Here is a 25,974-nt window from a genome sequence, read left to right on the forward strand (position 1 = left end):
CTCCCTAAGATGATTTTAAACAAAGTAGATTTCTAACTTCAAAATAAAAAATATACGAAAACACGTTTAATAAACACAAAATTAGAAAATAAAGTATTTTTAATAACATATTTTAATTATTTTCTATTATTATAGTAAAAAATAATTATATAAATATAGAAAATGATTAAACATAAAACACTATATATAAAAATTATTTTTGAAATATAAAAAACAAGTTATAAAGCATTACAAGTTGTCAAAGTTTTTGTTCAAAATATCTCCGAAAACTGTTGTCAAAACTGTTTTTGAAAAAAGCTCCTGAACAAAACTCACATCTTCTAATAAGGTTTTCATTTCTCAATGTGGTAAAAGAAAAACCGACAATAATTTTGTAAACATTTTTGTAACTTCCATGTTTTGCAACTCCATACAAATATCAAAATCTAAATCTCAATCTTGTAACTTCATTTTTGTAACTTCTATGATTCTACAAATTATGTTGTTTCATCAAATTCTTTCCTCCTAAAATTGATGATTATTAGGAGGAAATAACGAGGAAAAGGGCAAAGTAAGATGAATACCGAAAACAGTAGAAGAAAATAAAAAATAAATATATAAAGTCGAAATTAAGAAATTATTTTTACATAATTTTTCATATAAGAATAAATATTTAATTAATTTTAATTATATTTGATTTAAAAACAAATAAACAAACAAACGTAACCTACACATGAAATCTTCCCCCTAGCTATCGCTTTATGATCAGCCCTCACTCAAAATTCTCCCGACAGGAAAAGGATTCAGATTCGATTTGAATAAAAAGAACAAACAACATTTACCACTCTCAAATTTCACCAAAACACAAAAAAAAAAAAAAAAAAAAAAAAAAAAAAAAAACATGAACGACAGTCAGGCTTAATCACAACCAAGACACATAAATAAACAAAGAAATTGAATTAAATCAATGAATGAAAATATGATTACATGCACAATCTCAAAAGCTGAAAGGAAAAAAGAGGAGGAAAAGAGAATATACACCAAGACATGGAAGAAAATAAATAATATGCAGAAGTGGAGCCTAAATCCTATTTCTCATTTCTCTAGCAGCGAAAACCATGGGAGAGATGTCCAATCCAGCCAACAAGTGGGAGGGGCCCAAAACCTATATAGTATACCCACAAAGAACAGGTGCAGCTTCCACAGTTAAAAAGTTCGTGATCATATCATCAGTTATCCACCCATCGCCTCATCTAGCTTCAAAGTATCCACCATTTCCACTTTTTCTTAGTATCTGATATTGGCATATCTGGATATATAACATCAAGAAGAGACACACATCAAATATTTGCTGTCAAAAACAAACCCACATTTCCTCTTACAACTTATATGTTTGTCTGCATGTGTGTTTCTGCATCCACCCACACAATAAGAACATGGATAAAAATGATAAAAACAAAAACAATAAGATTCTCGAATCAGATGGCATTCCTAGGTTGACAAGACCAAAAAGGGCCGCTACAATGGGGGCAAGGGCAACACAGTGGAGGAGAGATTATCATTCCAAGGTTACAATTAAATCAAGAAGTGTGTATATGCAATGCAACTCAGTAAGACCACCAACTGAAATTGGAACGATTTCTAAACAAAGTCATAACATTCCTTAAAGTTGAGCCACAACAATTGACTTCTACAAGTGTAGATTGATAGGAAAAGAAACATGACAGAAAAAGATAAATGCTGAAAAACTAAAATTCAACAGGTTAAACATCTCAGATTCTATAGGAAACAACATCAGATACTTGCTTCACGCAGCCAATATTAAGTCAGATTACAATTCCTAGCTCATTCTATGTCACCTTGTGTGTTCCCATCCTAAATCTAGGACATTCATGTTCTTCTATGGCAAGGATATTAAGTCAGATTACAATTCCTAGCTCAATCCACCAGAAGTAACAGCTAGGGTGAATAACAACGATCAAGTTGAACAAAACACTATTTTTAGCCTTAATTAACGAGTCTCATTCTTTTCTAATTTTTTATTAAGAAACTGTATGTTTTTGGCCTTGAGGCCTAGCTCAAGTGGTAAAGGGATGGGGAGGGTTTGCGGGAGGCTCCAGGTTCAAGTCCCAATAAGGACAAAAAAATTACCTATCAAAAAAAAACACCAAGTTTTTTGACAGAATTCATCGTATTTATGCTATGCATATCAATCTGTTTACCTTCTTGTGGATAAATTGAGTTATAGTGCACCTCTGCCCAGAAGCTTAAGAAAATTACTGCACAAAACATGAAAAACAAAACTTAATTCTAGCATTTTACCAAATATAACATAAGCTACAGCAGTGGAGAAACAGAGAAATGCAACTTTCTCCTCCCATATGATCAATAACTAGTACAGGAATATTCAAAATTGGCAGTAAGACATTTTACAAAAGATGATAAAGAAAATACAGCAAATTACCATCTCAGTTTAGGAGCTTATTTTCATCATACTTGTTAAAAGAAAACCTAAAATCAACCTGGAGAGAATGATCAGGATTGGAGCAAAGGAGGAAGTAAAAAAATCAGAGCATCACATGTAACCTGAATTGTTCCCAGGCATACACCATTATAGATGGCTGAACCTCTGCTTAAAACACAAGTCATACTTACTTTTCATCAAAATATTTTTATAGTACTTTTATACACACATGAGTTATAAAACTCACAACATGGGGAAAAAGAAATTGGGGTTGCAATATGGTTTGCAGGATGGCTCCTTAAGGTTTGTTTTGGAATATTTGGAAATAGAGGAAGAGAAGGATTTTTAACTTGGTGTATTTGGATTTAACTCTGAAATAATTTCTCAAATTTTTGGTCACTGGGGCCAAGTGTTGGGTGAGGGATGCTAATTTTCCTATTTAGACTTTATCCATGCCTTCGGCGTGAGTTAGACCATTCTGTACTTTGTTCTCTCCTTTATGACCTTAGTGCACTCTGTATATTTCCAGTGTATTTGGGTTATTTTGTTAGGCCACTTTTTATATCTACATACACATTATTAAAAACCACCATTTCACTTGAAAAAGGACAAGAAACTTTCAATATATAAAAATGACCAAAAAATAAGAAAAGCAAGCCTACACCATTTCCCCCCCAGTCCACACTCCTCCAATCGCTTCCTAGGTTACTCCAAAGAACACCTGTCAAAATGAATAGCAAAAAAGCCCTCTGGAGGTATACAGGAAGTGTCTTCAATGAAACTCATGGACCTACACAGGGTTCCGATAAAGCAACAAAAGGCTCAAAGAAGTTTCTAAAAAGCATTCATCAGCAGAAGCCCAAAGAAAAGAAAGAAATAAGTAACCTAACTACCTCCACTTGCCCATCTATCCTCAGATGGTCCAACAAGTGAGACTGGCAACATGCCATAAAACCTTGCCTCTAGGAAGTTTCCCCAAAACTATTAAAGAATGACCAACATCACCACAACACTTTCACTTCCAATGCTACCAAATAATGTAGAAAAAGAAGGTCAACTAATTCTCCAATCTCCTTGCACATGACACAGAAAGAAGGTTATCTAATTCTCTACTCTCCTTGCACATGACACACAGAAGGTGATCTAACTCTCCACTATTCTTGCACATGACACATTCTAGTATTGACTTCCCGAACAAAGGCCTTCACTTTACAATCCCTTAATCCTAGAAGTCGGATTGTAATTTTGAATCTGGGATAAATACGACTGCAAAAGAGTTATTTCACCACCAAGTGACAAATGAGCTCTCTTCTAACCATGTCACGTCAAAAGATCCTTTCCAAATCTGGATCCCAAAAAGAGACAGCAGTAGGGTTCTTTCCCCTCCCACTCAAATCAAGATTTTTCATTCATAAAAAGGCGTTGTCATTGATCAATAAAATTGACCTTTATTTTTTTATATTCTATTTAAAGGTGTTTTTCTTTCTTATTTAGATGCCTTTGCACTTGGTATATTCTCCAAGACAAGATCTAAGTAACATGGTGTTTTTGTCATTACTGAAACACATATCCCTACGTAAACCTTGTGCCAACTGGTTTTGAAGTTGGGGAGTTTTGAAACTTGGAAAAGGATCTACAGTTTTATTTAGGGTTTAAGTGAATTTTTTCTATGTAATTGAATAGGTTGTAAACTTTCTTAGTAATTTGTCGTTGTACTGTTCTATAATATTATATTTGGACCTCCTGAATAGGAGAATTTGTGGGACTGCAGTAAGTTGCCAACCATTTATGATTTATCATGTCAAAATAGAAAAGTCACACTAGTTGCACTAGAGGCATAGGACATGCTATTTATGGACGCATCACTATTATGCTCCTTTTTCCCCTTCACCAATTTTTCAGCTATCTCATTCTAAAACCTTTAAGGTGTTGTAGGTATATGACATATAGTAGTGAGAGTCGGCAAAGTTCAAACTTCCTCAAATTACTATTCTACCTTTTTCCTTCAACAGAAGGAAGGGCAAAGATTGGTAATTCAGGTTAAGCATCCATAAGGAAGTTGACACCAATTTTCCTTGTAATAACGTCTCCTTTGTGATCAAGGTATTTTTTTGACCTCTCCAAGAGCTTGATTGATATTTTCAATCTTCTCAAGATTAACTGAATTCCAATCAGGATGGGTATTTTTATATTCATTAGTATATCAAGATTTTGGGATTTATACCTATTAATCGACATCAACACTGAAACCCTAATCTTGCATCAATAACTTCCCTTTAATAGTTTACATTCTCAGCACTCAAATCTCATAAGTAATACAGATTGAGAAACACACTTAAAGTTCAGCAACAAAAATGAAAATATTTTGCAACACCTTACCTCGGTTGGATTTCTGAATATTTGGAAGAATCTCAATGTAACAGGTGTCCTTGAAGGATGTTAATACAAATATTTTGAGACCATACTGCATATCATAACCATGAATTAGTCAATTGACAGAACAAGCATTCACATGATACAAATACTCATGTGATTGCAAAATAAATTACTATACCAAAGTAATGATCAATGAACCTACACAGAAAATAAGTACACATCATACAACTTACATGAATAAGCCTTGTTATACAAAGCATCAGGTTTAGTATATAGGATAACATCATAGATTCATAGGAAATGTGATGTGTATTTAAGTAATAAAAACACAATTTTCCCACTCTTCTTCTCAAGCCATTTTTTGAGTATATCTCATATTAAAGTTTCATTTTAATTGATTTCATTTGTTTAACCATGGTTTTAAAAACCAGACCGGACCCGTTGGCCAATCACAGTTCCGGTCCGATCTAGAAAATTGGACCGGAAAGTGATCGAATCGGGTGAACCGATGGTCCGACTGGAGAACCGACGGTCCGACTAGTGAACCGTCGGGTTCAATCTTTTTTTTTTTTTCTCCCAGCATCCGCGCGATTGTTCCCATTGTTGCCGGCCACTGACCGTTGTCCCGCTGGCAGCACCCTTCCCAAAACGCTGCAAAGCCCCATCGCAGGCCACTCAACCCCACCCCACCCCCAACGCCGCCCCCAAGCCTAGCAACTACAAAATTCCCCCACAGCACCCCTCCCCAAAACGTTGCAAAGCCCCGTCACTGGCCACCCAACCCCAACACCACCACCCCCACCACGCACCCCCAACCCCAACTAAAAAATTCCCCCATTCCCCTTCCTCTCCTCTCCCAAAAACCCCCAGCACCTTGCCTTCCTAGTTCCTACCGCCTTCCATTTTTAAAAAAAAAAATTTAATTTTTATGTTTTATATTTAATATCTTAATATTTAATTTCTTAATTTTTTTGTTGATTATAATTGTAATGATATGTTTAATATTTAAATTTTTCATTTTTATTTTATTTATTGCACATTGAAATTTTAATTTATTGAAATTATTGGGTTAATTGACATCCACAGGTAAAAAACTTTGTGAAAAAACTCAATAAACAAAATAAATATTGTCAAAATTTAGATAGAATTTATTATTTTTATTTATTAATTTTTAATAATAAATAAATATATATATTTATGATGTCACCGGTTCAACAGTGGTTCGACCGTCGGTCCAACTAGTGAACCATGAACCAATAACCTTTTCGGTTCTGAAAACATTGTGTTTTACAAACTATTTCTATTCAATTAAAATAACATTTCAAATAAAGCGATTCGGATAATGAATATACTTTCAAAAATTCAACCCAGTCAACTAAGATAGCAAAAGGATGGTTTATGTATGAATAAATCTGCATCATCCATAGCTTCTTATTTTTTTTCCACCTATTCCTTGAAAAAAAAATAAAAATAAAAAACTGAATATTCACTAGTGTTCCTTAAAATCTGAAAGTTCAATCTTGGCATGATTTCATAATAGGCATTTCAACAGCTTATATATATGGGGAAAAATTATTCTAGGAAATATCTATCAAGAGAAACTATTCTCTACTTTGAAGTTACAACTCACATCAACTAACCAAACCTTAAAATCCAAACTCCTTGAGCTCAAGATTACATGAAGGCTAAGAGGTTGGGATTTTTTAAAAGTCATACCAATTTATCAGTGGGTGATGGAAAAAGAGAGTAATTTTGGAAGGATTATTGGTGTAGGGGCCCTGGTTTGAGTGATGTGTTCCCCAGTCTATACGTGTTAGCCAATTCGAAGAACACTTGGTTGGTAGAGGAATGGGAGGACTCCAAAGAGGGTGGTCACTAGGGACCTCACTTCTTAAGACAATTCCATGATTGGAAGTTGAAAGTGGTTGGGATTTTCTTATAAGGATCTAAGAGCATCCAGTGTGGCAAAATGGCAAGGACAGTTTGGTCTGGAAGGACTAAAAGGAAGAAAAAATTTTGGTCAAATCCTTCCATACTTTTCTGAAGCCAAAGGGAGAAGAGATTTCTCTCCATGAAAGTGGTTTGGAATTCTTGGGTTCCTAAAAATATGACATTCTTCGCATGGGAGCAATATGGGGAAGGATCTTGACTTTTGATAAACTAAAAAAGAGAGGATGGACTTCGACAAATTATTGCTTTTTCTACAAAATGGAAAAAGAAACAATCGGTCACATCCTCTTGCATTGCATTAAAACAAGGGTCTTGTGGCAATTTCTATTTTTGCCTTTTAGGGTAGAATGGCAGTTGTCATCTTCAATAAAAGAAACTTTACTAAGTTGGCTGAAGGCGGAAAGAAGTGAATTGAATAATCCTGTATATTGATCAACAAGGTTACAAGAGCTTATTATACACACCTACCCTGCTAGAGTAAAACAGAAATGAGCTATACAAGGGAAGCATTACAAAGACAATCCCTATAATTATTTTAAATTGTTAACCTATTCTAAAATACACACACACACACTAATTAATTCTAATTTAAATCAACAAGACTTAAAATAGAAACAAGTATTAGGAAACCAACAACATTATTTTTAACACTCCCACTCAAGCTGGTGCATATATGTTATGCATTCCCAACTTGCACACAATAAAGTCATATATAGCGTTAGAAAGTCCTTTTGTGAAGATGTCAACCGCTTGTTGTTTGGCAATCACAAAAGAAGTCTTCAACATGTTTGGTTTAATTATGTTAAATTGGATTATAAGCAAAGTTGATTGTGCTCCATGGCTTTGTCTAATACATCAAATCCAATCCTTTTCTTTCCAACCAAATTGTATGGAAATCCAAAGATCCATCTAAAGTCAAGGCCTTTGCTTAGCTAATAGCACACAAGAAGATAAATATTAACGACATGCTACGATTGAGAAGATCTTACAAAATCCCTTAGTCCTTATTAGTGCATTTTATGCATGGAGAGTGGAGAGATGATTGAACATCTCTTTCTTCATTATCCGCTTGCTTTGGAGCCTTACCAGAGTTTATTTAGACAAATCAAGTTCCACTGAGGAGCATATGCAACATAATGATCATTTTTTCTATAAGGATGTGGAGAGATACATTAGAGGCAAAACCATTTGGCAAGCAAATTGCTTGTCTCACTTTGCTTTAGAGTATATGCTAAGAGAGAAATGCTAGAATGTTTGAGGACAAGTGAAGGTTGTTAGAGATGTGGGATCTACATCGCTTTTATTCCTCTTTTTGGGTCAAGGGCCTCTTGTACCAATGCTTTTAAAAGCATTCCTCTCAATGTTTTTCAACTCAATAGCCATTCGGGGTCTAGATAAAAAGGGGCAGGGTAAAACCACCTTCAGTCTCTTAAGTGAAACCCTTCTAGAACTTCTATTATATCATCCTTGATGGTCCAAAACCACCTTGATCATGAAGATTTGGCATACACATTTCTTCTAATTTATCTCCCAAAAGGTCCTGCAACACTAAATATATGTTATATAACATATTCAATCACAGTTTTTAAGAAACCAGGCTCAGATGCAAATGGCTACCCATACCTCCATCTCATAACACTAGAAAATAAACTAAATTGGAAAGAAGGCCAAACATCTTTTGCAAGTACCTTTGAAACTAAACACCTTTTTGTAAGCATCTTTGAATCCCAATGCCTCACACACTAGGCTTAGATGCAAATGGCCTCTATACCTCCATCTCATAACACTAGAAAATACATTAAATTGGAAAGCAGACCAAACATCTTTTGCAAGTAACTTTGAAACCAAACGCCTTTTTGTAAGCATCTATGAAACCAGTTTACCAGGCCCCACACACCAGGCTTAGATGCAATTGGCCACCATACATCCATCTCATAGCACTACAAAATACATTAAATTGGAAAGTAGGCCAGACATCTTTTTGTAAGCATCTTACCACACACCCCCATCTCATAACACTACAACATACATTAAATTGGAAAGTAGGCCAACATCTTTTTGTAAATTACCATCATCATCATTGTTATTATTTTCTAATAGTTATTATTTTTTGAATTATTATTATTGTTGCTGTTGTTGTTGTTGTTGTTGTTGTTGTTATTTTTATTTTTATTTTATCAATGTAGCAAGTATGAGTTCTATTTTGTGCATTGCATGAAAATAAATTTAGTAATTCTCATTTTCTATAATTCCTAAAATCTACATATTTCAGATAAATAAAATAAAATCTACATATTCAATTAGTGGAACAAGAAGCGATGCTTGATAAGAAGGTCAAATAGCCAACATTCGACCACCTAATTCGATTTCAAAACATAGTTAGCTAAAGAAGGGCAAAGCAGCAAAAGAAAAGCAAGTTAGTTGCAAATACCGTGTCTGCAGCAGCCTGTAATGTAACATGATCACCCCATTCACCATTCCTATTTCATCCATATAAAGTTATGTAAGAATGACGATTTCTGCAAAAACCTTTAATACATTAAATAATTTAAAAATTGATCATACTTGCTCATTTTCTTCAGGTATTCACCATAAGCCATTGGGACATAACCCTCATAAATTCCTGGGTTAGCTTTGAGCTGATGAAAAAAAACATATAGAAACAAACAGAATTGTCAAGTTTAAGTGATATGCTAAATAATGATATTAACAGGACTCAAACTCACACATCTTTTGGACATCAAAAACCAACCAAACCTGATTAACAATTTGTTCTCTCACAAATTTGTGGTGATCAGGGGTACGATAGAATTGGTCCGATAAGGCACGAAACTGGCAAGATGAAACTAATGAGACAGTGATTAAGCTTCTAATGCGTATGACTGCAAATATGAACAAGGCTTTGTAGCAGCAATATGTAGTGAAATATTATAAAAATAAATATATTAATATATTACATCAATCAATTAATGGTGGGATATTTTATAAATAAAAGACTATAGTTTAAGGCAGTTCAGAAACATTTGAAAATAACAACATGACCGCACACTGACAAATAGCAACTTAAAAGCAATGACCTTAAGGAAAAAAAACATGCCATACTACCAGAGGTTTATTTTTATTAATTGTTCATCTTTTGTTTTTTTTTTCCTTTAACAAAAATACACTACATGATGGAAAAAATATTCTATTTTCTTAATTTTGAAAATATTTTGTTTTATTATAACTCCAATTGACTTGTTATCAGGTTTTTATTTATTCTTATATATATATAATTATTTTTAAATGTTTATTAATTATAAAAACGAATATCTCAAAAGGCTTACACCTCACCACATAGACACAAAAATGTCTCGCCTTACATTTCCACATTTAAAAACTTTGGTATAGATACAGATATTGATAAATAGATAAATAATAATAATAATAAAAATAAAATAAAATAATAAAAGTCACTGAACTTAATACTCTCCAACAAGGTTTGTAACTCTATGTACCAGTTCCCAAAGGACCATGTTGTCTAAATCCTACTAATAGCATGCTTTGAATCCCACCCATTATGGAGCTTTGCTTATTTTTCTTCCAAATGACAGAACACTAAAGAAATAGAGGTTCCAGGTCAATCTCCATAGTCATCTGTAGAGTCCATAATCTTCACAAGTCTTTTAAAAAAACTAGGTTTCCATGGCATACTACAAGGAAAAACAGATCTAATCTTGAAACATATGATCCTACAGAAGTTGATTTGAAAAGGAATATGAATCAGACCATCAGATAACAACAAAATCCAATAATACACCACCAAATGGAAGCCATAATTAATGTCATCCAATCAAAAGAAAACATGGTGTGTAGGCATAAAATATAATCACATAAAACATCTACTTATCAAAAAAAAAAAAAAAAAACAAACATACAATCAAATAAAGAACTTCACAGGGAAACTCTGGATATCTGCATAAAATTTATTTTTACTTCACATTTAAACCTGTGTTAATTTTATCAAGAGGTAGACTGCAAATTTTATTGCATGTATCCAGAAAATATAAAAAAGAACTAACCTGACAATTCCCATCTCCTTGAACCTTAAGCTCAAACAGATCATATAACTGCAACCTGAAAAGTAGTACTTCCATGATTAAATGTAATGCATAGAAAACCAGCTTTAGTAAAACAAAAAGAATGAAGGATAATAATTACAGATAATAAAATTTCCTTTTTGCCAATGGAGTTTTGTATTAAGAAGAGCTTAGTTAAAAAAGGAGGTGCAACTCATGTACACAGGAAATATATAAAGAGAGCTGGGAAGAAATACCCCAGAAAATAAATAAATAAACACCCTAGTGAGTACATCAAAAAAGTCCAACAAAGAGCCAAATTCCAACCCTGTAGCAGTTCTAGACCACTTGGACAGATAAAATTTGATCAGAATTGTGCTCCATCATAAAAAAATAAAATTAAAAAGTAAAAAAAATAAAAACACACACAGGACACAAAATTGTTGATTTCCAATATGGATACAACATTACTAATGCAGGGACCTCCAAAAAGAGCTTGCACTATTTTCTTTCCCCGGCAGAATAAGCATATTCTACTTCATAAAAATTTTCCATCCCATGGTCAAGGAAGAACTTGCAGATTAATATTGCTATAATTATGATTAAGTCTTCTTATCCTAATGTGACTCCTACAGCTTCCCCCAAAACATGAGCAATTTATGAGGAATCTACATCCAACTGCTTTAAGGCCAAAATATTGGTTTTTCTCTTTTGGAAGTCAGAATTCACAGATGCCGCAGAAGTGGGCAAAAGTAGCATCAACACTTTTAATGTATAGAATTAAAAATAAATAAATAAATCTGATTCCATTTATACATTCTTTTTCTTCTCTCTCTCTCTCTCTCTTTTTTTTTTTATTATTTCGTTGGCACCACAATATTTATCTTTTATTCACTTCATACTTTCAGCCTTGTCAGGTCTTGTGAATTGTTCAGCCCATTTGTGGTGGGTAGTAATGCCATGACTTCTATTATATATTCCACACATTCTATAACAAATTGTCTATGGCCAAATAACTCAAAACTAAACTAAAAACACCTGTTTTTCATTAGAAGCAACAACATAATAGCTTCTTGAGTCAGAAGTACAAGAAGGATGTCTTATCCATCAAAGATACAGGAAACACCCTAAAGGAATCCAAAAGCCCAATAAAGATCAAAGGCCTCAAGGAGGCATAAACTCCCCTACAAAATCATCTAGCCCATAGTTTGAAAAGTGCGCCTAGGCTCCAGGCGCAACCACTCCCTAGTTATAGCACCTTGCTTGCCAAGACATGCGCTTTATTGAAGAGGCACGCTTTATCGACTTTACTCTTCTTTTTTAAATGCTTTTATTTTTAAAATTTCTAGTTGAATATTTGAAACTTATATAATTTTGTTATTTTTTTATTGAATGCTTCTTTTAAATATTTGGAATCTTAAATTTTTTATTAATTGGATTAGATTTTGAATCATATTTTATAAGATTGATATGCATCCCAAGTTGCATTTCACTTTACTCCAGCGCACACCTTGTGTTGTGCCTTGTGCCTTGCACCTAAGCTATAGGAGACTTTTGCGTCTTAGATGTGCCTTGTGCCTTTTAGAACTCTGATCTAGCCTAGAAGCACTTTGTTTAGCTAAAACATCAACTAAAAACATTAAAAGTGACATACCAATTAGAGAGCAGGATTAAGAAGCACAAAAGTACATCTGGAAAGACTCAGTGGGTTTAGGTGGAAATCAAAGGTTATCCCATATTCACAAGATAATATGGTGGAAGCTTCCATGAGGCATAGATTGATATCCACGACAGGACATGAGAATCAAGGAACTCCAAGCCTAACACCCAACTTATATAGTTTTAACAAGAAAATATGGGAATGGATAAACCCAAAAACAACACTCAAACACAAGCCCAAGAAGAAAAATAACTTCAAAGAGACCACACGCTGTTCCTACAGACCATGTAAAGAATATGGCAGGGAAGAATTTTAACAAGACCTGTTTAGCAGCCTCTCATGATCTGATGTTGCTTCATCAACTGAGGGTATTTCTCCATTAACTTTAGGAACATGCTGCACCAAAACAGTAAACATTTTAGGAGTGTCAATTACACACTTTATAATGTAGGACAACCATAGGATTGTGTCTACAATTAAATAGTGGTCTAGGGCTTCAATATTTTAGAATTTAAGGACAAGAACAACAATAAAATTATAGCAGTAAGGAAATAAAATAAAAGATAAGAAAAAGAAATGATGAAGAAGAAAGATAGGAAACCTTAAAAATCTCATTAAGGCCTTCTAGAAGTTTCACCTAGAAGAAAATCAATGAAGTCTCACAATTGAAATTGAAAAGTATGCAAAAGTTAATAGTACTCGATCATTAATCATTCATCAATCCCATTTTACATTAACTAATCTCATTTATAAGCTTTAGAAAACCCTAAAAACTTGATAAAACTATTAAAAAGTATATCTATGAAGTAACTTATTAGGACTCTTATTTCTTTTATAAGACTATTAAGATGAGTCCCATTTTACAGTAACTAATCTCATTTATAGGCTTTAGAAAACCCTAAAAGCTTAATAAACTATTAAAAAATATATCTATGAAGTAACTTATTAGGACTCTTATTTCTTTTGTAAGACTATTAAATCTTTTAAAAATGGTTTTTAAAAAATAAGAAACTTTGAATTAGAAACTAACTTTTATGGAGACTTCTTGTAATAAAGTTTCTAATAAAGAAAAGTTCTAAATTCTCAAGATTCTAATAGCAACTTCCTTTTAAAAAAATAAAAAGATTAATTTAAAAAATAAAAAGTTCAGAAACTTCTTTTAAGGAGCTAAAACTTAACAAATTCTAAATAACTCAAAGACCAACTATTAACTAATTATGACATTAGATAACCTAATAAACTGTAAAATTACCTAAATACACTAGATAAAGTAATTTAGGATTTCTTTATTTCCTCCTTGGGTAGATCTTTGAGATTCATCCTCATCGCTTCCTCATCTAGTTTGATTTAATGCAAGCAAAAGCAAAATAGATGTTATTGAAGCAAGACTATCCAGTACAATGTAGACTGTTTGCTTCATTGGAAACCAAAATCAAAGGCAAGGAGTGCATGAAATAATGTATTGTTCTGATGTGGTCTGGGTATGATGGGATGTACAAGTAACAATACGAGTGAATGACACCTATATGTGTTTTATACCCCATAAAAAGTATCCTAGAAGATAAAGTAGACATTCTGCTTCTGAAATTGCAAACAATATAACCCTAAGAGCTATCTCAAAGGATAACTTCAAATGGCTCAAAAATAACCCCATAGAAGCTACTCACAGGAACAGGAACCATCTGATTCAGCCTTTTGCCCACTTCTCCATCAAGAACAGACTCATCTGTCATTTCTAGTGAATATGAAAAGTCCTCTCCACTGAGTGGTTTTCCTTCCGGGCTAGAACATGAACTAGAAACTCCAATTCCATCTGCCTCTTCCTTCTTTCTGCTAGAGTCATCCTGCCTCTCATCATGCCCCTCATCATGCCCTAACAATTGTAGATAATATTATCACAATAAGTAAAAGAAAGAAAAACAGTAGGGAACAACATTGGAAACAATCATTGAAGACTTATAAGAGAAGAAGAAAGAATATCTCAACAAGAGTAGTTTAGTAATTTCCATATTGTTGGCATGGGCTAGGCTACCCACCAATGGGTTTGGTTATCTGTTTTTTAACGTCTAATTTCCTTTCAAATTCTTTTTTTTAACATCTAATTTCTTTTTAAATTTTTATTTGTTTGAACTTCTAATTTCCACTAATTCCTTTTTTTAATATCTAATTCCTTTTCAAATTTTTATTTGTTTGAACGTCTAACTTCTAATGGAAGAAGAGTTTTTTTTTTTTTTTTTTTTTTTTTTGATAGGAAAAGTAAAATATCTATTAAAAAAAAGGCACCAAAAGAGCGACTCAAGGTATACAATACCTATACCCCCATTGCCAGAACGGCCAAAAGAGGAAAGGAAAACAACCAAACAAATGGGACTAAAACAACTTTAACAAGAGCCCAACCAATCAATAAAACCAAATAAAGTTAAAGAATAATCATCTATAAACAACTTTGTCTCTGACCAAAGGGAATAAGCAAAATAATATTTTAACCTTGGATTGAAAACATGTCATCATCGAAGGTCATTCTATTCTTCGCCTTCCATACCGTCCAAAAGATGTGTAAAGGAGCTACTCTCCAAACCTTCTTGCGTTTTTTGGCCACAAACAAACCATTCCAATTGAGAAGAGGCTCTCTAATCAACAAAGGGAGCACCTAGGACACCCTAACCAAAGAAAAGAACATCTCCCATAAGACCCTTGTTTTAGCACAGTAAATAAGAAGGCGATCTATAGTCTCTTCATTCTTATAGCACATAAAACATTTATTTGTCAAGCCTCATCCTCTTTTTTGAACTAAATCCAAGGTTAAAGCTTTACCGAACGTTGCCTCCCAAGCAAAGAAGCTAATCTTAGGCTGCACCCGCATGTTCCAAATGTTTCTTAAGGGGAAGGAAGAAAAGTTACCCGGCTCTAAAGTGTTGTAGAGAGATTTGAGCGAAACCTTGTCATTCTTCGTTTCAATCCAAAGCACCATATTCTCTACATCTTTGCACACTCTCTTCCCATGCAGTCGCACCAAAAAGTTTTCTACCACCCCCACCTCCCAATCATTAAAGGGTCTAGAGAAGCAAGGATTCCATCCCTCCACCCCACCTCTCCCCACTCCTTTCCCCCCTCAGTCGAGGAGTTCCAAATATCCACCCATGCCTTCTTAGAATTAGATAAAGCAAACAAGGATAGGAAAGACACACACAAAGAAGAATCCCCACACCACTTATCCTTGCAAAATCTCACCATCCACCCATTACCCACTGAGAAAGAGATCCTAGTACTCATAAGATACCAATCCTTCCTTATCCCTTTCCACAACCCAACACCATACACCTCTCTCACCTCCCAATAGCACCACCCCCACTTTCTTCCCCATACTTCCCTCTAATCACTTGATTCCACAAAGTTCCTCTCTCATTCACAAACCACCAATTCCATTAGCAAAGAAAAGCCTTATTGAGAATAGAAGGACACTTGGCCCCCAAACCCCCTTTCTTTTTATCCAAGCGCACAATATCTCATCTTACTAAATGTGATTTCCGCTTCAAAATCCCACCTACCAAAGGAAGCCCCTTTAAATTTGCTCTAGTGTTTATCTAACTAAGCCTGGCAAGTGCAATAGAAACATAAAATAAATGGGCAAGTTAGACAAGGTGCTTCGAATTAGGGTCATTCTTTCTCCTTTGGAAATGTATTGTCACTTCCATATAGCCAACCTTCTAAAGAACCACCCTTCCACACCATCCCAAATTGTCATTGATTTAAACAGTGCACCCAAAGGAAGGCCTAAATAAGTGGACAGGAGACCACCCACCTTGCATCCAAGCTCAAACGCAAGGTCATCAATATTTTCCATCCTTCCCACAAGGATTAATTCACTCTTATCCAAATTTATCTGCAAACCACATAAGCAACCAGCAAAGGAAGGTCATATGATCTTAGAAGGCTTGGCAAAACACTAGCGTGTCATCATCAAACAACACGTGGGAAATCTAAACCCCTTCTCCTCTCCTTCCCTTCACCCTACAACTCGATAAAAAACCTCGATCCACTGCCCTCAAGAGGCAACTAAACGCCTCCATGGCAATCACAAATAAATATGGCAAGAGAGGATCCCCTCGTCTCAAAACCCTTGAGTTTTGAAAAAAAAAACCTAAAGGGATGTCATTGACCAACACAGAGAAACTTGTTGTAGAAATGCACCGCTTGATCCACACAACCCATTTATCCCCAAATCCCATTTTTTGCATAATCACAAGGATAGACCAATCCATATGACCATAGGCCTTCTCTAAATCAAGTGTGCACAAAATATCATACCCATTGTTTTCCAAGATTAAATCAATGGCTTCATTAGCAATAAGCACTGCATCTAGAATTTGTCTTCCCTCCACAAACGCCCCTTGGGCCTTAGTAACCACCTTTCCTTCCACCTTTTTTAACCTATTGGCTAACACCTTGGCCAACCACTTGTATAGCCCACCCATCAAACTAATAAGCCTAAAGTACCTTAAGTCTTTAGCACCCCCCTTTTTTGGAATAAAGACTAAAAAGGTTGCATTTAAGCTTTTAACAAAATTGCCATGCTCATGGAAATCCTTGATGAAGCTCATCATCTCGTCCTTCACAAAATCACAAGAGAATTGCCAAAAGGCCATAGAAAACTCGTCGAACTCTGGTGCTTTATCCCCACTAAAACCCATCAGCATAGCAAAGACCTCCTCCTCTAAGAAATGCTCCTCCAATCTCAAAGTATCATGAGCCTCCAAAGTCTCACAGCGCAGCCCATTTAAAGTGGGATGTCAGTTCTCTGGATTAGACAGTAAAGACTAAAAAGTTGTCACCACTCCTTCCTCGATAGCATTCTCCTCCCAAAAACAAACACCATTAATCTTAATTTTGTCCACATAATTCCTCCTTCTATGGGCATTAGCCTTCTTGTGAAAATAACTGGTATTTTTGTCCTCCTCATTCAGCCACACTTCCCTAGATTTTTGTAGCCACAAAATCTCTTCTAATAGGACCCATTTTTTATAATCTTCCCTATTTTTCTTTCATGCTTCCATCTCCTCCAAGGACAAGGCACCGGTCTTCTCCTTTTTATCCCAATAGTCCACTTGATTCAAAGCCATAGCCTTCCTGACTTTAATTTTGCCAAAACCTTCTCTATTCTACTCCTTCAGATTTGACTTCAAGGACTTCAATTTTGCAGCTAGAATAAAACTTGAGGATCATCTAAAACTGTACCCCTCCCACCACGACTTCAGAAGATCCTTAAAGTCCTCCACCTTTAGCTACATATTTTCAAATCTAAAAGGAGATGGGCATTGGACAAAGAGTTTTATTTCTTTTGCAAGAGTTTTATTTGTACTAAGAAGAGAGTCTTATTCTTATTAAGACAAAAGAACTTCTATGAGACTATATAAACCTATACAATCTTTCAAATTTGTTAATAAAGTTCACTAAGAGTTTTTAGCTACTACGTAGCTTCTTTGAGGGTGTGATGGTCTTCGTAGTAAATGTGATTGCTTTGGAAACCCTAAGTGTAATTGCCTAAGAACCTCAGTGTGGTGTGATCGCAAAAGATTTCTTTTCTTCTTCCTAGTCATCCTTAACTCATTCACTTGTAGATACAATTAAAGAAACTTTTATAGTACCTGAAATTAAACAGTCACAATAGTTTTATGAGAAAATTGACACATTACCAACATGATATTGAAAGTGATGATTCCTTTGGTGAAATAGACCCTTAAACATTGAGGTGAGGTGAGGATTATTTTTATCAGTTGTTAGATGTATTCTTATCACACCATAGCAAGTAAGTGAAGATTAGAAGTGTACCTCTACATTCAAACAACAGAGCATTGCAGGAATAAAGCTTGTAAGTCAATTATCAATGAGAACGGCAGCATGATTAGTGTCAAGCAACCATTACAGGGTTGAAGTTTCCAACCATTAGCCTATATAAACCTATACGGTCTTTCTAAATTTATTAATAGAATTCTATTGAGAGTATTCTGCTTCAAGATAGCTTCTTTCAGGAGGCGATTGCCTTCCTTGACATTATGATTGCTTAGGAGACCCAAGGCATGACTCCTTAGAAGCCTGATCACCAAAGATGTCTTTTCCTTTTTTTAGACATCCTTACACATTCACCCCTCTTTGTACAACTAAAGAAACTTCTATAAAGAAGGAAATTTAATGATCACAAATTAAAGCAGGTGCCAACATGATCAGTAATAGCCAAATCAAAGCTGCAAGTTTTCCCAATACCAGAACCAGGATGTCTTTTTGAGGGACCAAGCCAATCCTGTGCAAGAATGGATGCTTGCAAATGATCCTTGCCAACATTTGATAACCCAGATGCTTCAGCAGCTGCAATGTGTGATAATTCTTCTTGAAGAGCATGTGCAATAATCTCATCGTTCTCTACACTGTTGTGCTGTTCTTCATAATAACCTTCTCTAACATACTCGACTTGACTTAGGTCTGCATCATATCGAGTAACGGAACTACCAGAACCAGTATTAGAAAGAGAGCAAATGTCTAGAAGATGGAGACCCCAACGAACAACATCAGGGTCTTGCTCGTAGCCAATCATATTCATGAATAATACCCCAAGAAATCTCCACCTGCTCCCTTGATCACCCACAGAGCCCAAAGAATTGCTGACTAAAGCAACTGTCCTTTATAATGCCAGAGCCCTAAGTATTTTAGCCTGCAAAACAGACATAAACATAAAAATCTGTTCCAACAGAGCTGCTTAGAACAGCCAAAAATAAATTTCATACACAGGTAAATGCAAAATATACAGTTAAGGACATCTAATTGAGGATCACAAAAATTATGAAAAGATTGCATTGGCAACAGCAAATATTTACAAGTGCTTTTAGGATGTAGCTTCCCAAACATGGGGCCTAGGTGAAGGGAGTTAAAGCATGAGAAAAGAAAAAGGAACATATTTATTAGACTAATACTTCGGAGCTGAACCAAGATGTAAAAGCAAACAAATAGTAATACACACCCACATATACATATGCAATCTACATATACAAATATATATATATATATATATACACACACACATACATATATAACTGCATACACAAAATGTAGCATACAATGGCTGAATAATTATTTCCCAAATAGGCCATAATGATAAAGCAAGTACAGTTGCAAAATTTCTTATGAATCTATTCCATTATCCCTCAGAAATTATATCAAGTCAGACCTAGACCTAGAACCATCATAGCTTCCCTTGACCCATTTTGGCCAAATCAATCATAGACTCGATTGACACATTTGTTACATCATGCATTCATTGTCTTTGGCCCTAATAAACCACTTTGGTTCCAAAGGAATGGAACACCTTTCCAGAAAATAGAACTTGGCCTTGATCCTATTTGTTGCATAAAGGCCAGAGAAGCAGAAATCAGTTAAAAATCACACCAAGCATGTTATTGATTAAAGTGAAGCATCATACTAAGCAGTCAGGTGCACATTGAAGGCCTATTTGGGAATTGTTTTTTAGAACAATTTTCTGTTCTTCGTAACAAAAAACACAGAAAACACGTTTGACAACAGAGTGTTTTCATACAACATCTTTTAGTTGTTTTTCTTTCGTTTTTATTTATTTTCTTATGGTTTTTTAAAAAAATAATTATACAAACATATAGAATAATTAAAAATAAAATACTAGATATAAAAATTATTTTGAAAATATATTTAAAAATATTAAAAACAGGTTAAAAACATTTTAGGTTTTCAAACATACTTTTGTTCTACAAAAATCAGAAAATAATTTTCAAAAACTATTTTTCAGAATTGTTTTCGAAAATAGTTATCACACAAGTCCTAAAGTTTTCCATAAATTAATATTCTTTTACAGTAGTTAAAAGACCAAAAGCATCAAAAAAATTTATGCAGCCCATGAGGCCTGCTAGTGATCTCTTTCATTCAGGTTCTTGAATATTTATTTTCCTTCAAAGTTGTATGTGTTGGTTAAATCCATTATCTTCACTACTTAAACAATTTCGGCAACTTGTTTGATTGATGACTCGTCTTCAAGATAAATTAACCTCTCCAATTTCCAAATAACCCATAAATTGAATCTTTATTTTCTCGAGAGCAATATCCAAAAAGGCCGCACAACCTAGAAGCAGAAACTTAGACGTTACGAAACCTCAAAGAATCAAAAATCAAAACCCTAGCACCCTATATATTATCAAACTCATACCACGAAACCCTAACCTCCCAAAAGTATAAAAAAAAAAAGAAATCAATCCGATAACAAACCTACTACAACATCCTGATCATCATCAAAAACACCAAAAGAAAGGGGAAAAAATAAACCATGCATATGAAAATCAAAGCTCAACATTATATTACAAAACCGATGGATTCATAGACAAACCTTTGATTTCGAAGAAAGAAAGTACAAAGGCAATGAATAAAATCCAAAAGAAATCCGAGAGAGATGGCGGGTGGGTATGGGCTTCAAAAGTGGGCAAAGAGGACGTCACGTGTTCATGTGGAGGGAGGCGGCAGGAATTAAACGTCGAGCAACTTTTGGATACGAATTGGGCGAAAGTTTCCGTCACCTCAAGCGTCTTTTCTTGAATCAGTTATGTCTTATGTGGGCCCCAAACCCCACCTTCCCTCGCGAAAAGGAATTGCCACGTCACTGAATGACGTGTCAGGTGTAATCGGTTTGAATTTTGCGGCTTTTTGTTTCATGTCGACACTTGTCACTTACGTAGCATGAATGACTTTCTTACCCTTCTTTTTTGAGATTTTTGTTTATTTTTTTATTTGTGATGAAAAACTTATAAGAGTTTAAACCTGCTAAACTCGGATTTGAAGGCAAGAGAGAAACCAGATGAGGTGGTGTACAGTAACTCGCTAGCAATGGAGTTGAATCAGTTGAAAATAGAATTTAAAATGCAATTGAGGAGGTTGAAGGTCGAAGCTCAATATTTAGAGTCTATTTAATAATAATTCTAAAAAATATTTTTAACTCTTTTGATATTTTTAAAATAAAATTTTTTAAATATTAAAAAAATTATAATCGTGTTTTAGAATCATTCTTCGAAGGCAATCAAAAATGTTTCAAATACTAAAAATAAATTATTTTAATAAATAATTAATTTAAAGGCACAAATGAAAAATTGTTAATAAATTTTAAATTTAAAAATTAATTTAAGAACAACCTATTCACCCCTTGTGTGTGATTAGGTGTGAAATTCAACTACCAATATTTTTATTTTTATTTATGATATAAAAGGTAATCATTTTCTATGATACAATAATAACTTGATGTGATAAGAGTTGACAAATCACTTGATACTTTATAAAGTTTTTGGTACTTATCTAGACTTAAATACTACAAAGGATGCTTGATTAGACATGACTAATTGGGGAAGGAATAAAGGGTTTATTTTAATCAGCACTTATACTTAGCTTTTATGTCTACAATGTAATATACTTCGCTTTTATGTCTACAATGTAACGTTTTCATCAAAGGAACATTCAAATTTATTAGTTGAAAGATTTCTTATAGTTTAGAAATAATAGTAAAGTAATAATAAAAAAGTTTTTTTTTTTTTTAACTTGGGTGTGATAGGTATATAATAATAAAAATGAAAAAATGATATAAATAGAGGTAAATCACAACACCATGCAAAGGAGAGGGACTAAAATCCTAGTGTGAGTGAGATGTAGTTTTCATATTAATAAAATTTTTATTTTTATTTCTCATTTTAAAAAATTACAATATTGATAAATGAAAATAAAAAAGTATTTCATTCTTTACTCCAATGTTCCAAACCTGGTCGATATTGTTTGTCATTTCTCTTGCCGTGATGTAAAAATAGTTTTCATATTAATAAATTTTGTATTTCTATTTTTATTTTAAAAATTACATTGATAAATGAAAATGGAATTGATTTTCCATTCTCACTCTTTACTCCAGTGTTCCAAATGTAATGGATCTTGTGTGTTAACTTATTTCTCTTGTCATGTTATAAAAAGTAGTTTTTCTTTTAATAATTGTATAACGCTGTTTATAACATAGTTTGAAAGTAAGTCGATGTTTGGTGAACCAACTTAATAACTTAAAGTAACTTCATAAATTAATTTAAGTCATTAAAAAATTAAGTATATTTGATAAAATAACTTAATGGTATAATTTAAAGTCAAAAATAATTTTAATTAATAAGTAAAAATAATTAACTTATTCTTTAAGTTCATATTTTTATTTTACTTTTTTACTCTTATTTGTCTTGGTTAACTCTACGAGTTCATTTACCATTCAACAACCTCCACTATTACTCGACATCATTTGCCCTAATTATAATTTATGAGGATAAACATGTTAATTTTATGATTTAAAATTAATTTTATCAAACAATCTTAATATTTAAAAGTAGAATAATTAAATAACAAGTTTTTAGTCAATAACCTATGTAATGCCCCAAACCCAATTTAGGGGTAAAATCATAATTTAGAAATTATTAATTAATTAAAGTATTTTAATAAGGGTAAAAAGGTCTTTTCGTATTTAAAGTCTCTAGATATACATTAGATTTTTCCTAGATTCTCTATTCAGAAAACCCTTTTACACATATATAATTATGTAATGCCACAAACCCAATTTAGGGGTAAAATCATAATTTAGACACTATTAATTAATTAAAGTATTTTAATAATGGTAAAAAGGTCTTTTCGTATTTAAAATATTTAGATGTAAATTAGATTTTTCCTACATTCTCTATTCAGAAAACCCTTTTACACATATATCAAAAAGATCAGAGAGTATAAGGTTGAAGATTTGAAGGTTTAGGGTTTGAAGATCAAATTTTCAGTAAGATTTTTAATTTTTAAATTAATATTTTATATTCGTTAATTAGTTTTGAACATTTTAAATATTATTTGAAATATCTCAATTTTGATTAGAGTTCGTTTAATTACTTTATGGGTCAAAAATATTAAAATTTTATTAATATAGTTTAATTTATTAATGGAGATCGATAGATTTTGATTACTCAAATGAATAGATCTAGAAAAATAAATAAATAAATAAAATAAGAGTAGCGTGATTTTTTGGAACGGTGAAGAGAAAAAAATAATAATAATGTAAATCTGTGTCGTATAGCAGAGGGTTTAAAAGAAAAAAAAAAAAAAAAAAAAAAAAAAAAACAAAGATGTGTGTGGACGTCAAGGAAGAAACAAAAGAAGCAAAAAAAAAAAAAAGTGTTATTATTATAATAATAATAATGGGTGTAGTTGGTGGCTTGGAGTAATGATATTACAGGTCTTTGAAAGTAATAATAATAATACATATATTATTATTACTTTTAAAGACTTTATATATATATATTTATATATGGGGTGCGGGGGTGGAATTGTGGTTAAGTGATAGTTGGATTATAGGAACAATAATAATAATAATAATAATAATGGTTTCTTGTATAGGTTTTAATTTAATTTAAGTATATAAAGAAATAAATAGTGAGGGTAAGATTAGGAAAGAAAATGAATTGTACAATAATTTGGAAATTAATTTATTATTGTTAAGTAAGTTGAAAATAATATTGGGTTGTAATAATATTAGCATAAGAAATTAATTAGGATCCCTAATACTAAATAAAATATTTTTAGGATTGTCAAATATTTACCTTTAAATAATTGTGTATGATATTTGTTAGGTAAGGAGTAAATTTGTCAAGCTAAATACTTCAAGTTTTTGAGCGCTTCTTTATGATAAGAGAAATTAATGTATATTTTTATAAAAGAAAATAATTTCCTTTTTATATTGTATTTTGAAATGTGTAAAAATATTATTTTTATCTTTTCACATGAATCAAATATGTGTTTTATATGGAAAGTATATTTGAGAATATTCTTTGTTCATGAAAAATGAAAAATTTTGGAGATATGATATTTTGTTTTGCAAGTTTGAATTAATCAAATAAAATGTTTGACTCTGGTTCCCATGACCTTAGTTAACGAGTTATAATTGTTGACTTTATGACCCTAGTCAACAGGTTATAATTGTTGATATTTGGTTTTATTCACCTTAAATGAAACAAATTTGAAACTAGTTACTCAATTGTGAAGTCCCACCTAGTGGCCACCATTTGTCATACGATAATCAGAGTGAATATATTTTGAATGTATTCGATTTGGTTTTGATGATAAATTGTTTTGAAATATGAGAAAACAAATGTTATGCTTAGTTAAGAAAAACACCCAAAAGGGAGGGGGGGGAGGGGTGAATTGGATTTTTAAAATCTTTTCAATCACAACAAATTTAAACAAAATATAAGCAAAGTAAAGAGATAGAGTTTAGAGAATTCAAACTCGGGTTTATAGTGATTCAACACTTCCTTGCCTACGTCTACTCTCCTCAACCTCCTAACCGAATGAGAGTTCCACTAACTTGAAGCTTCAACCAAGCTTCCAATCTTCTTACACTTGGATTCCAGCTTCAATGGGCTCTTACACAACCTCTTCAAGATTCAACCCTCTTGAAGGCTTTAACACTCATATTTTTATAAGATATAATCCCTCAACCTAACTTAAAGATAGCTCAAATACAAGACAAGGCTAGGATGACACACAATAGTACATTAAAGGATATGCAAGTGGTGATTTAATGCACTATGAAAGACATGAGAGCTTTTTGATCAAGAACAGGTAGGTAGGCTATTGAATGCAAGTGTTCTCTTGTCAATAAATGAAGTGTAGCTCTCAATTTATAGGTTTCTAAGCTCGGGAATCAAAAACAGCAAAAGGTAACCTCGTCCGGTCAAACTAGGGGTCGACCGGTTCACTAGCCGTTGAAGCATTTAATGTATGACAGGTTACCGTTGCCTCAACTGGACCTTGACCGGTCCTCGATCGAACCTCGACCCGTAAGAGAAACACCTCGACCCGTAAGAGAAACACCTCGACCTGGAAGAAGAAGGCTACTGGGAGAGAAAGAAGGTTTTTGACCTCCCTCGATCGATCCTCGACCGGACGACCACAACCGATCGACCGGTTCCTCAACCGGTTGAGCAGGTTGGCCATAGCCTCAACCGGTTGAGCCTTTTTGGCCCCGAAAACCTATTTTTTTTATTCATTTTTTTTTCTAACACTTAGGCAAGGTCTTTAGGTAAATTATTAAGCCAATTATAAAACATTTTGCCTAAGGTACATTAGTTAGAAACTCGGGTTTTAATGAAATCGAAGTTTTAAAGAATAAACCAAGTTTTCTAAGATACATGAAACGTATGAAAATCTAAAGTGTACTCATGCATTCATCTTACATTAGTTTCCTATGATCACAAGTCTTCCAAGCGTCTCGATCTTGTATCCATTTGGTCCTTTGATGAATTTTCAAGTTTATACCTGAGATTCTTAAACATTTAAACCAATTAGTCACTTAACCATGGTTTGTTATCATCAAAACCCGATTAGAAAAACCCTTGGGCTAACAAAATGGATATGAGAAAATT

General features: G+C 33.3%; 1 protein-coding gene across 3 annotated transcripts; it reads right to left on the reverse strand.

Annotated features, from left to right (window-relative positions):
* Positions 1 to 917: 917 nt before the first annotated feature.
* Positions 918 to 21,065, reverse strand: LOC117928822 (OVARIAN TUMOR DOMAIN-containing deubiquitinating enzyme 9). Of its 3 annotated transcripts, none has more exons than XM_034848847.1 (11): positions 20,889 to 21,065; positions 18,749 to 19,193; positions 14,155 to 14,348; positions 12,810 to 12,883; positions 10,831 to 10,885; positions 9,527 to 9,601; positions 9,335 to 9,408; positions 9,201 to 9,249; positions 4,823 to 4,907; positions 2,202 to 2,258; positions 918 to 1,288 (listed from the first exon to the last, which is right to left on the reverse strand). In XM_034848847.1, the coding sequence occupies exons 2-11, from the start codon at positions 19,080 to 19,082 to the stop codon at positions 1,239 to 1,241; spliced, it is 1,047 nt and encodes a 348-aa protein (XP_034704738.1). In that variant the 5' UTR covers positions 19,083 to 19,193; positions 20,889 to 21,065; the 3' UTR covers positions 918 to 1,238. The 3 variants fall into 3 exon arrangements, with proteins under 3 accessions (XP_034704738.1, XP_034704737.1, XP_034704739.1); XM_034848846.1 differs by having other exon boundaries at positions 14,155 to 14,360; XM_034848848.1 differs by lacking the exon at positions 9,527 to 9,601 and having other exon boundaries at positions 14,155 to 14,360.
* Between the last annotated feature and the right edge of the window lie 4,909 nt (positions 21,066 to 25,974).

This window comes from Vitis riparia, chromosome 13 (assembly GCF_004353265.1).
Source record: "Vitis riparia cultivar Riparia Gloire de Montpellier isolate 1030 chromosome 13, EGFV_Vit.rip_1.0, whole genome shotgun sequence".
Lineage (NCBI taxonomy): Eukaryota > Viridiplantae > Streptophyta > Magnoliopsida > Vitales > Vitaceae > Vitis > Vitis riparia.

Excerpts from the sequence above, each read along its gene's own strand:
- LOC117928822 (XM_034848846.1), bottom strand. The coding sequence starts at position 19,082 with ATGAATATGATTGGCTACGAGCAAGACCCTGATGTTGTTCGTTGGGGT. Across the intron at positions 14,361-18,748 it reads AAAAAGACATCCTGGTTCTG|GGCATGATGAGGGGCATGAT; the intron begins GTATTGGGAAAA and ends TACAATTGTTAG. Across the intron at positions 12,884-14,154 it reads ATCAGATGGTTCCTGTTCCT|CATGTTCCTAAAGTTAATGG; the intron begins GTGAGTAGCTTC and ends GTTTTGGTGCAG.